Raw genomic sequence first — 13,095 nt, 5'->3', positions numbered from 1 at the left:
TCTCCTCCTCGGTCAGATCTTAAAATTTTAATTTTATTTTCAAGTTGATTTTCAACTTCTAATTTATAAATTTTAAACATTTCCAATGCTTCATCTTTACTACTTAAAAGATATATCATACAAAATCTAGTGCAATCGTCAATAAAAGTTATGAAATATTTTTTACCGCCTCTAGATTGAATGTATTTGAGATCACATAAATCAGAATGTATTAATTCTAAAGGTTTTGTACATCTTTCAATATTTTTAAAAGGTTTTTTAGCAAATTTTGATTCAACACAAATTTCACATTTTTTAGATACATCAATATGCATTTTAGGAATCATACCACTATTCATTAATTTGATAACTGATTTATTATTAACATGGCCTAATCTAGCATGCCAAATATTAGAATACTCATAAACATAAGCAAAAGAATTAATATTATTAATAGAATCAGAAATTACATTGAGTTTAAATAATCCATCACATAGATAGCCCTTGCCCACAAACATTCCATTCTTTGTAATTATACATTTATCAGACTCAAACACCATTTTGAAGCCTCTCTTACTTAAAAGAGAACCTGAAACCAGATTTCTTCGAATGTCTGGAACATGAAGCACGTCATTCAGAGTCAGAACTTTGTCAGATGTGAAATTCACATTCACTTTTCCTTTTCTGATCACATCGGATGTGGAATAATTTCCCATGAATAACTTTTCATCTCCAACGTTGTTGTAAGAGGAAAACATGCCTCTCTCAGAGCATATGTGTTTGGTGGCTCCCGTATCCAACCACCAATCATTGGTATTTCCTACCAGATTCACTTATGAAACAACCGCTGATAGGTTCTGTGTTTCAGTCACATTGGCTTGTTCATGTTTCTGATGGTGTTGCTGATTTTTCCTTTTGCGACAATCCTTAGCCCGATGTCCAGGTTTATTGCAAAAATAGCAATTTCCCTTGATCTTCTGGATATTGGCTTTTGGACCATGAAAATTTTTCTTTACATATTTTTTCTGGAATCCGGGTTTGAACTTTCTAGTGAATTTGGAAGGTTCTTCTTCCACTACATTCGCTTTAGAAATCATAGAGTTTGTTTCACTTTCTTTCATTCTTTCGGTTATCCTCTTCAATTCTAAGTCTTATCACTAGATCCTCGAGTCCCATTTCCTTTCTCTTATGCTTCAAATTATTTTTGAAGTCTTTCCAAGATGGTGGTAATTTTTCAATTATCGATCCAACTTGGAATCCTTCACTTATACTCATGCCTTCAGCATGGATCTCATGAATAAGGATTTGGAGCTCTTCGGATTGTGATACAACTGACTTAGAGTCTACCATCTTAAAATCTAGAAAACGCCCAACAACAAATTTCTTTGTGCCGGCATCTTCTAAAGTATATTTCTTTTCAAGAATTTCTCACAAAGTTTTGACAGACTCAATAGAGGAATACACCTTATAAACAACAGTACTTAATCCATTCAGGATATAATTCCGGCACATAAAATTGGAATGTTCCCATTTCCGATATTCTGTTCTTTTGATTTGGTCATCTTCATCATCATCTAAAGAAACTGGTTCTTGAGTGATGATATGAGCCAAATGTAATGTTGTTAAATAAAACAACATTTTTTGTTGCCAGAATTTAAAATTCTTTCCATTGAATTTATCGGGTTTTTCACTGTGCACGGAATTAGAAACTGTCTCCATAGAAATCAGTAATAAAGAATTTCGTTTTAGATTGTTGTTTCTGAATACTGATTTCTTTTATGGCAAAGTGAGAAGAAGTTAGAACAAATCTTATATTTCGAAATTGAATGTAAAAGAAAATATTACCTACAAAGAAATGGTTGAGGCGTGCACAAAGCATTGTCCTAAAACGAAATTCGCCCCTGCTACGGTACCACATTCTGTAGGCGTTCGTTCTGCAGGATTCAACAACCCACGTATCCAAAAGGGTACTCTAAATTGGAACGTAACTTCGAACTCGACGATGTTGTGTGCTCTCACAACGAAATAATAATTTACTGATAATTCGAAAATACATAATAACAGAGAAAATCAAGTAGTTTAAATCGACTAAACAATTGATATATATAAAAGAGAAAGTGACTGTTTAGAACAGTCACAAACTGGTTCCGAACAGGCACATTGTGCTGGTTCAGAATAGACACACTGGTTCAATTTAAATTTAAAAAACGTCTAGAATTTTTAATAAAAACGGACCTTGAAAATTAAAGCAAAAACGGGCCTATGCACGCACCCACGTGAGGTGTAAATCCGAGAATTTGCACCCCCCCTGCGCGCACGCATTAAGGTTTTCGGACCGGTGGATCCAAATTCCAATTAGAACCATGGGTTTTCCTCTTGGACCCACATGTGCGCGCGTGAGCCCGCCCACTACTTCTATGCACTTTAAAACTATTAGAAGCACAACTACTTAAGAATTGCAAATCAATTCTTCTCCTAATCGATGTGGGACTAAAATTTCTCAAGGCAAAATCAAAACATTCAACTAAACATAAAGCAATAAAGTAAAAAAGCATAAAGCATAAAGTAAAAAGCAAAAAGTAAACATGGGATTTAAATACCCTATGGTTAATTGATTTACCATATGGTTGCAATTACATGAATATTAAAGGGTTTTCTAATTCAACCCTCTAAATTCCAACATAAATAAGGGTCGGCACGATTAAACTTTGGTGCCAATACTTAGAATAAATAAGATGACAAGTTTGTAAGAAATGTCATCTAAACTAGTATCTAAAAAGTTTCTAAAATAAATACACTTTTGCGTACTAAGTTAGTAAAGAGAATTTTTAGACCGCATTACATTGTAAAACAGTTTTGATGAGGTTAGAATTTTTGGAAAGGGCAGATTTTTTATGGGGATGTTCTCCTCATCAGCCCTTTTAAATAATTCGGCTATGGCGTAGGTTCCTTTATTAATTCGTGGGGTGCTTTTATAATTACACTTTAAAAAACAAAACAAAAAAATCTCATTTACTTCCTCTCTCTATCTCTCGGTGAGAAACGAATTGAAGTAGCTCTCTATCTTGGTGGTCTCTCTCAAATCTCTCAAAGATTCGACATTTTCTTCCGTGATCATCACAGGTAAAGTGTCTCTTTATCTTTGTTCGATTTTCCGATTCGATCGAACATTGTTTTGGAACCAACATTTCGATTTTCTTACAACCTTTCAATCTTCTCTCGCGGGAAGTTTGATATACTCGGAAAGAAACGCTAGGGAGAGGAGTGACTAACCAATTTTGAAGGCTTCGGCACCTTCATTTGATCCAGACACAAGGAAGAAGGTTTGTATAAATTGTAGCTCTGTTTTAGAAATGGTTCGACGCCTTCACTTGATCATGCCTTAGGTATGATGATTATGTTTGTTTTTATTTTATTTTATTTTATTTTTTAAATTAGTTCCTCTGAAATTGGGGTTTTCAAGATTGAAATTATGTTTGTTTGGTGAATTATGTATCACACCCTTCTTTTTATTGAGAATTATATTTACATTTTTTATCATTTGAGGTAGAGATGATTGCTGGATTGAGAATTTAACAATTTACAAGGTTTCTGATAATCTTAATCCTGCTAATAAACTTCCAATCGAAGAGAATTGAAAAAAGGGTGTGAAATACCGAAATGGTTAGGGAGGCTTATATTTAGATATGTAGGCTTTATTGAAACTTTTATTACAATTATGATTTGCATGATTAAGGCAAGTTCTGAACAACCCATGAAGAAACTGACATTTTTTAGGTCAAGAACTAAATTTCATCAAATAATTTTAGAAGATATAAATATTATCATACTTTAAAAAAAAAAATTTTAAATAAAAAAATACACGAAAAAGGAAAAAGAAAAGTTGCAACTGAAAGTATACAAGCCCCTCCCCCATGGTGGCCACTTTGGCCGAGGTCCCTTGCAAATTTCAAAAGCTAAGCTACAAATGATTATTTGTGATGTTAAACGCCTTGAGCCATTTGAGCTGGCTGAGTTGCTAATGGGTCTGACCTGTTAATCACTTGTTGTCGATTCCTAAGAAAATTCTGATAGGTAAGAGTCAATGTGCTCACAGGAATGAATATTCACAGGGTTCAACAAGCAATCGATAGTTCAACGATCACATACATGGAAAAAAAAAAAAAAACTGATAAAACCATTATTATAGAACTATGAAAACCCTTGAAGAAGTATTCAAATTTTAAAACCCATTCCCCTTCCTTGGTTTGAAGATACATGTAAGTGAATGGGTAGAGAATATATCTCAACGCTCGCCTGAGTGGGAAGTTTCAGACTATTAGACCTTTCATGACACTAATCAGACACAACCACAAATGCTCTTTAAGAGAATACAAGAATACAACATTTCTGTTTATCTTTATTTATAAAACACATGTGCCATGATAACTTAATTCAGTTTCACTCTTTATTTGTTCTCAAAGAAAATAAAATTGTAGCTTGTTTCAAGAGGACACTAAACTCCTTTGCTATAAAAGCAACATTTTGTTTTTGAAGATAGGACAGCAGCATTGTTCTCCACACAACTTCACTCTTTGTTAGGTGGTGAGCTTATGTTGACCTCAATAGACTACCTTAGCAAAGCATTGTCGTCTGATTTGTCTTGATTGTGAAAATAATTTTGGTATTAGAAAACTGCTAATGAATCTGAGTAGAAGTTATCGAGGCAATAGTACAATAACGATCTAGTGATTACGTTCTCATGTAACCTCACCATCTCCTCCAAAATATCAGTACTAACTACCTAAACATAGTAAAGGAAATAAGTTAAACCTCAATACCCATTAAAACAAAATATACAAATTAAGAACAACCCGGGAACAATCACATGTTGAACTTGTAATATCAATGATCCTAACCCGAATGCCATACTTGTGACCCATCAAATTATTGATCTAGACCGACCAAATTAATTGTTTAATTGGTCTTATTTTTAAGCTAGCCCCACCTCTATTGATGGCCCACCAAATTATTGTTCCGATGTATCAGTTGTGATTGCTATGTTTTTTTTGTTTTGATTTTTTTTGAATTAGTGAAAAAAAAACAAAACGATAGTAAAGCAGAAAAATATGCAAAAATAGAAAAAAAACAAGATCACAACATTAATGGTATCCTTTGACTATTTCCATGAAAATCAGGATTACAATCTCACTTCCTTCACAAAAAAAACTTAAAATTCCTCATTGAACCATAAATGAGTTTCACTAGGAATTTATAACCCATGTAAAGTTGAAATGCCTTTTGGGCAAAAGTTACAAAATTGTGAAAAAGGTATACCAACATAAAGAAGTTGGACCCATAGAATCAGCTCCTGGTATACAGTCCATTCTACCAGCATAATAACACTAACACAATCACGTTACAAACATAACAGTTTTCATTCCACCCATCTTACAAGAAGTCTCAGCCTCATTGTGATTTCTTGCTATTTGCTCAAGTTTTTCATTATGTGTCAAACCCATAAATAGAGAGGATATGAGGATACGACACAACGTGAAAAAAAAGCCCATATTCAGCAGACCAAGGCTTCAAATTTTTCATTGTCGAATTTTATTTTTCAATGGGCTGAAACCAACAAATTAATGGAGGATGGGAGAAATTCGACGGCTCTTAGCTGTCGAAACTTGGGAATATAAAAAATTTCAACCCCTCTGGACTGTCGAAATTCAATTTCTAAAATTTGTGGGTCTTTGCTTGTTTAATGTTCCAATTTTCCCGTAGTGCGGTTTCAAACACTTACATACAATTGAAAATTGGTGGACGATAACCTTTCTTATGGATAAAAATGATGACTTTTTAAAATGATTTTGTTACATTTCTCAAGATGCACAAACAATTAGCAAAACTACAATTTTTTTTTTACAAAAATGAAAAAAAAAAAAAAAAAAAAAAATACTTAAATAATGCAAAAGCACATAATTTCTTCTTTACACCCACTGCATTTGTTTTAAGTAACCTAATTAAATGCATAGCCTTTGATTGTTTAGAATTAAAAGTTCTAGCTACTCACAAACCATTACATAAGTTGCATCTTTTTCTAGATAATTAATGAGGAGATTGGAACTTCTCTTAAAAAAAATTTTAAAAATTACTTACACACAGAGTTCTAGATGGATAATCAGGAAACACTTACGCACTAAAATAAAATATTCGAAACAATAGTATAATAAGAATAATGCTGGAGTGACCTCAAGATTGACATCAATTCACACTTTGCTGACGTAGAGGTGTGTACGGAACCATATATGCTTTTCATCGAGATATGATAATCATCTCCAACAAGAGGATTCCCTGGTTGTACATGTCTATACTTTTTGACACCTGACCAACCAAGCTGTGCACTGCCATTCACACATTAGAATAATATTACCATTTAAGAGATAAAAAAGGTGCATTTCTTTTCCTAAATGTGAGACTAAAATTCATCCATCTCTTCCTGTCTAGGAACTCTGCAGCATGAAACAACTAACCAATTTTTTACTGATAAAAAAAAAAAAACTAACCAATTTTAATTTCAAGTGATTTAGTAGACAAACAAATATAGCTAAAGAGGAAAGACGCAACAGATATTATGGAAGAGAAGTGGCTTTTAAATTTTTTTTTTTCATTTAAAAGAAAAAAAAAGATTTAACATCCATACAAAATATTGGCATAGACAAAATGTTGTTTGGCTATAGCATTCTCTTGTGGTTTAGCAATAGCACATTGTTTAGATTTTCCCATCATTTGGGCTGTATGGTGCTTGATGTTATTTGAACTATGGCTTATGTTTTGAAAGATGAATAAATGTTTGTCACAAGATTATACCTTCTTTAATAATTTTATTTATTATAAGTTAACTCATGATGAGTTTTTTGGTTGACTCGACTAGTGAGACATGTCTAAGTCGAGTTTCAAGTTTTAAAATTATGAAACTAACAACAGCTCCAGGGAAAAAAATCAACAAATGGTTGGCTCACTCAACTCAATTGAATTTAATTTTCTTTAAAAGAGAAAGAGTATCATAAGAATAAAGATCACTTACTTGCGGGATTATAAGTAACGGATACGTGGGATGTGTGCAATTCTCCAGTAATCTTCACCTTCTTTAAAAATCCTCTTCTTGAAATCATCAGGCATACCATAAATGCGGAGATCTTTGAGGTTGGTAAGATGATCAATGCCCAGCGGCACCTTCTCTAATACTCCACAACTCCCAATATTTAATGTGCGGAGAAGAAACATTGCTCCTTCCTCCACTGTCACCAATTTCAATCCATCCATTCTTCTGAGGGATAAAACTTTAAGTTTCTGAAACTTGCTTGCTTTGAAACACAAGTGTTCTCCATCATAAGCCCGGTAAAGCTCGAGCTGTACTAGATTAGGCAAATCTTGTAGGGCTTCAAGTGGATCGTCATCCCTTAATAATCTCGACCAACGCAAATGTATCTTGACCAAGTTAAGAAGTGAAGGAATCCAATGTGGTAACTTCTCTAAACGCCCTTTCATGTATAAACGTTCAAGAAGTAAAGGAGGAGAAGACAGAGATTGTAAATCAAGAAACTCTTCCTTTTCTATTGAAGTAATATCTAAGGAATTGAGGTTACTCATCTTCTCGATAGAAGAACACAGGTCAATCCCATCTTCTTTCCTCAACTTTATGACACCCAACCTTCTCAAATGTTTCAATCTGCCCAATTTTTTAAGTGCCACGGTGTTGTTATTTGCCTCTATGAAGGATAACTTTTGTAAGGATACTAAACTCTCTATTCCCACAGGTGCCTTAAATCCTTTTGTAAGGATAGAATCAGTACTTTTTAATGTTGAATAGTCATAGAAATAGACTAGAAGATGACGCAGATTTTGGAGTTTGAGGATTCCAATGGGCAACTCAGATACATGCGTTTGTTTAAGATCCAATGTTTGGAGATTTTGAAGCTTTTCAATTGAATTTGGAAGCATTTTTATATTCGTTTTTCTCAAGCTTAAATATCTTAAGAGCCGTAGATTGGTGAACTCACTTGGAAACATCTCAAGAGCCACACCTTCCATATCCAAGACTCCTAATAGCCCACAACCATAATGAAACGAATTAGGCAAATTTTCCATCCCAAACATGAAGAGAGATCGTAAGTGTTGTAAGCTGTTGCTTTTTGTAACGTTTTCACCATTGCTATGGATTGATAGGCGTCGGACATTTTGGTTCTGTTTCACATCCAGCATAGCGAAATTCTGCTCTTGAGCCTTTGAGACAATAAGCTCACGCATAAGATCATGAACTCGGAACTCTCTCACTCTTCCACCAATGTCCACCTTCGCAACTTGAACCAAATTCCTATTAATGAACTCATTGAGGTAGCCTTCTGCAACTTCTTCGATTGTGATGGTGCTGCCAATCATTTTATCCATGAATCCTTCTGCTATCCAAAGGCGAATCACCCTACTACTTCTAATTGAATGATCCTCGGGAAAAACACAGAGATACAGGAAACAAGATTTTAGATAGTACGGCAAATCTTCGTAACTCAATAGTAGAATTTTCTTCATACCTGTTAGTATGTCATTGCTTTCTAACTCCACCCCTAAGCTGTCATGCACTCTTTGCCAGTCTTTTATAGTCTTGTGTTTTGTCGACAAAAGCCCGCCGATCGCCGTGATTGCAAGTGGTAACCCTCCACATCTTTTCAAGATATTTAGAGAAATTTTCTCCAAATCTAGAGGAAAAGAATGCTCAAGGTCTGATTGAAACGCCTTTCTATGAAACAGAGCCGAAGCTTGGTCTGGTTTTAGAGGTTTAAGCTTATAGACATGGCCATAAGATTCGATACAGAAAGAAGCTATATCAGCTAAACGAGTGGTAACGATTATTCTACTACTACAATTGTTATCAGGTAAGGCATATTTCACAGCTTGCCATGCATCTGGGCTCCATATATCATCAAAAACGATGATATAACTCTTGTTCTGCAAAAATTCCTTGAGCATCACCTTGAGCTTGACATCTTTCATAGTATCTAATCCTTGAGGGAGTTGCTGGTTACTCTCTTCAAAGAGTTGCTCTATCATGTCCATCAAGAAATTTTCGATTTGGAATGTTTCTGAGACAGCAATCCAAGCATGGTGTTGGAAGTATCCCTTCACTTTCTCATGATCATAGACTTTCTTGACCAAAGTAGTTTTGCCTAGTCCAGCCATTCCGACCACCGAAACTACTCCCAATCTTGATTCTCCATCCACCAAAATTCCGATCAACTCATTCCTGGGCTTTTCGATGCCTACTAGTTCAGCTTCCTCAATTAAAAGAGCATCCCCTCGAGGATCATGCCATCTGATGTGAGCAGCACAGCTAGAGCTTTGAGTTTGCTCGGATGCATTAAAATTATAATTTTGGCGTCTCTGTGAGACATCGTGCAGATTTGTTTTAAGGTCTTCTATCCGTCTGACTATCTGATGGTTCTCTTTAAAGTGCTTGGCCTGGTGTGTGAATTTTTGAAGAGAACCAACAAATCCATGCCGATAAGGTGTATCCAACAATAGCTCAAACTCGTCGAGAACATCTTCAACATCATGAGCTACTTGTCTCACTTGCTTAACCCAAACTTTCACTCCTTCTTCACCCCTCTCCTCCCTTGCATCTGCGTCCCTCAGGAAGGCTTGCATACTGCATAATTCGCCTTTGATTCCTTCAACTTCTGTACGAAACCCACTCCACAATTTCCCTTCCACATGAAGCAAATTATCCACCTTTTGGAGTACAAAGCTCACAACAGGTTCTACCATTGTTTTTCTTTCTTTCTTTACTCTTCGTTCTCTTTTTGATTGATTAGAATATGTGACACACCTATTAGTTCTTGCTGGTTGATCTACCAAATCGATTTACTGTTGTCTTGATAGGCTTTGTTGACTTTTTTTATGGGGATGTTATTAATCTCAGCATTCCTTGGTAGGCTTTGTTTCCTTCAATTTACTGTTGGCTTGATAGGCTTTGTTGACGTTTCTTTCTTTCTTTGTTACAGTAACAATGCACCTTTCTTCCTTTTCCTTCAAGTTTGTGGGAAATATTACAAAACTAAAAATGCACGTAATAAAAGAATAGTAAATTCAGATTATTAGATTTGGATTTTTCGAAAATGTCACGCTCATATTATGAAAATTGAATTTCAATGACTCTATATTTGATTAGTGTAATGATTTTCTAAATCTTCCCTCACAGAATAACTCAAAAATTCACTGATGCAGTTGTGTATTCCTATGGTTCTTGCGCATGCCACGGCTGTGAGTTTTTGAATTATTCTGTTACGTTGAGTTAGAAAATCAGCACTCTATTTGATTACATTAAATTTTAGAAGTTTGTTTAAATCTAAAATTATAATCTCCTTTTATTGATTCTTTTCTACAAAATTATTGTTAGTTTAGTATAAAATATAAAAGAAACGAAATCCAAAATCACCAAAAAGGAGTCCTACATATTTTTTATAATCTGAACCAATCCAATAATCTTAAAATTGTTAAACTAGTCAAAAAAAAAAAAAACAGTCCAAAATGTTCAACTGGGTTGAATTTTCAAAATTTGAATGAATCAATTTGGAATTGTCTCCATGAGCAGATTCCATGTACATTCCTGTCCATGTCAAGTCAGATTTGTCCGAGATTACAAACTTTCCTTTTCAATATCTTGGTGTTTGGACATTTCAATATTACAATGGTAATTAAATTATTACATAATGAAGTTGTGCTACGGAGCTAAACAATTCGATTGTTAATTTTGAGAGCTGCTATTGGTACCCCAACATTTACTTAATTATTACAGCCCAGTTAAAATAAATAAATGGTTGAGAATAAGTACAAGTTGGGGTGCCAATAGAAACTCTCTTGTCTATTTGCTAGAATTATTATTATTTTTTTTTTTTTTGGTTTTAAGATTTTTTTTGGGAGTTACATGCAAGTTCAGTATCTGTCCATTTTCAAAACCTTGGATCTAATTCAAAAGAAATTGTTTTTATAATTTTTTCGATCTGAGATTTTTTATGAAACTTAGAAGACTGGTGTTGGATTTCTACCATGGTAATCCATTTGAGCAAAATGACCCTTGGTAAGTTTCAAAATCTTATTACGTTAGTAAGAAAAAAGGTTTCACAATATATATATATATATATATGGGTCGGGTTCCGTATACCCCTATTACGACTCACATTGCGACACACCGTTTTGTCTTATATGGGCAAAAATGTTTGGAATGGGCTGATTTTTTGTGAGGATGATCTCTATGGTGAGGAGATCATCCTTGCCAAAAACCAGCTCATTATGAAACTTCTAGTCCCATGTTTACAAGTTGAAAAATTTTAGACCGTCCAATTTTTGTAAATCAATTTTGATGCGGTTAGAAGTTTTGGAATGGGCTGATTTTTTGTCAAGATGATCCTCTCATCACAGAGATCATCCTCACAAAAAATCAGCCCATTCCTAACATTTTTGCCCATATAAGACAAATGGTGTGTCGCAATGTGAGTCGTAATAACGCCATCCTATATATAAATATATGGGAGCGGTTCGGCAGCCCTAAAGTTTGTCAAGTTTGGTGCCAAACATTTTTTGTAAATCACTTTTGATGGGGTTAGAAGTTTTGGAATAGGTTGATTTTTTGTGAGGATGATCTCTACGGTGAAGAGAGCATCCTCACAAAAAATCAGCTCATTCCAAAGCTTCTAACCCATATTTTGAAAAATGTTTGGCACCAAACTTGGCAAATTTTAGGGTTGCTGAACCGTCCCCTATAATATATGGGTCCCGTTCAGCAACAAACATTTTGCAAAACACGGGTTAGAGGTTTTGGAATGGGCTGATTTTTGGTGAGAATGATCTCTACGGTGAGGAGACCATCCTCACCAAAAATCAGCCCATTCCAAAACTTCTAGCCCCAGTTTACAAGTTGAAAAATTGTGGACCGTCCAATTTTTGTAAACCATTTTTGATGGGTTAGAAGTTTTGGAATGGGCTGATTTTTGGTGATGATGATCTCCTCACCGTAGTGATCATCCTCACCAAAAATCAGCCCATTCTAAAACCTCTAACCCATATTTTGAAAAATGTTTTGCCAAAATGTTTGTTGCTGAACATTTCCATATATATATATATATATATATATATGGGTCCTATTCAGCAACAAACATTTTAGCGAAACATTTTTCAAAACATGGGTTAGAGGTTTTGGAATGAGCTGATTTTTGGTGAGGAAGATCTCTACAGTGAGGAGATCATCCTCACCAAAAATCAGCCAATTCCAAAACTTCTAACCCCAGTTTACAAGTTGAAAAATCGTGGACCGTCCATTTTTTGTAAATCATTTTTGATGGGGTTAGAAGTTTTGGAATGGGCTGATTTTTAGTGAGGATGATCTCTACGGTGAGGAGATCATCCTCACCAAACTTCAGCCCATTCCAAAACTTCTAGCCCCAGTTTACAAGTTGAAAAATCATGGACCGTCCATTTTTTGTAAACCATTTTTTATAGGATTAGAAGTTTTGGAATGAGCTGATTTTTGGTGATGATGATCTCCTCACCGTAGAGATCATCCTCACCAAAAACCAGCCCATTCCAAAATCTCTAACCTTTGTTTTAAAAAATGTTTTGCCAAAAACAACATTTCCCTATACATATATATATATATGGGGACGGTTCAGCAGCCCTAAAGTTTGCCAAGTTTGGTGCCAAACATTTTTCAAAATATGAGTTACAAGCTTTGGAATGAGCTGATTTTTCGTGAGGATGATCTCTATGATGAGGAGATCATTCTCACCAAAAATCAGCCTATTCCAAAGCTTCTAACCCCATCAAAAGTGATTTACAAAAATTGGACGGTCCAAGATTCTTCAACTTGTAAACTAGGGTTAGAAGTTTCAAAATGAGCTGATTTTTTGTGAGGATGATCTCTTCACCGTAGAGATCATCCTCACAAAAAATCAGCCTATTCCAAAACTTTTAACCCCATCAAAAGTGATTTACAAAAAATGTTTGGCACCAAACTTGGCAAACTTTAGGGCTGCCGAACCGCTCCCTATATATATATATATATATATATATATATATATATATATAGGG

The 13,095-nt window shown here is 34.7% G+C and overlaps 1 protein-coding gene and 1 long non-coding RNA gene across 2 annotated transcripts; one reads left to right on the top strand and one right to left on the bottom strand.

Annotated features, from left to right (window-relative positions):
* Window positions 1-2,872: 2,872 nt before the first annotated feature.
* Window positions 2,873-3,519, top strand: LOC147398216 (uncharacterized). The gene is made up of 2 exons (XR_015179788.1): window positions 2,873-3,102; window positions 3,209-3,519. It is a non-coding gene; the product is annotated as an uncharacterized LOC147398216 (long non-coding RNA).
* A 2,454-nt stretch (window positions 3,520-5,973) lies between these two features.
* On the bottom strand, window positions 5,974-9,916 carry LOC147398215 (disease resistance protein RPM1-like). Its single transcript, XM_086447380.1, has 2 exons — window positions 7,043-9,916; window positions 5,974-6,359 (listed from the first exon to the last, which is right to left on the bottom strand). Exon 1 carries the CDS (start codon window positions 9,775-9,777, stop codon window positions 7,051-7,053), a length of 2,727 nt encoding a protein of 908 aa, XP_086303506.1. The 5' UTR covers window positions 9,778-9,916; the 3' UTR covers window positions 5,974-6,359; window positions 7,043-7,050.
* Window positions 9,917-13,095: the final 3,179 nt, after the last annotated feature.

Source organism: Akebia trifoliata, chromosome 7 (assembly GCF_017979445.1).
Source record: "Akebia trifoliata isolate Shusen 1 chromosome 7, ASM1797944v1, whole genome shotgun sequence".
NCBI classification, from domain to species: domain Eukaryota; kingdom Viridiplantae; phylum Streptophyta; class Magnoliopsida; order Ranunculales; family Lardizabalaceae; genus Akebia; species Akebia trifoliata.
This window is presented reverse-complemented; position numbering and strand designations above follow the sequence as displayed.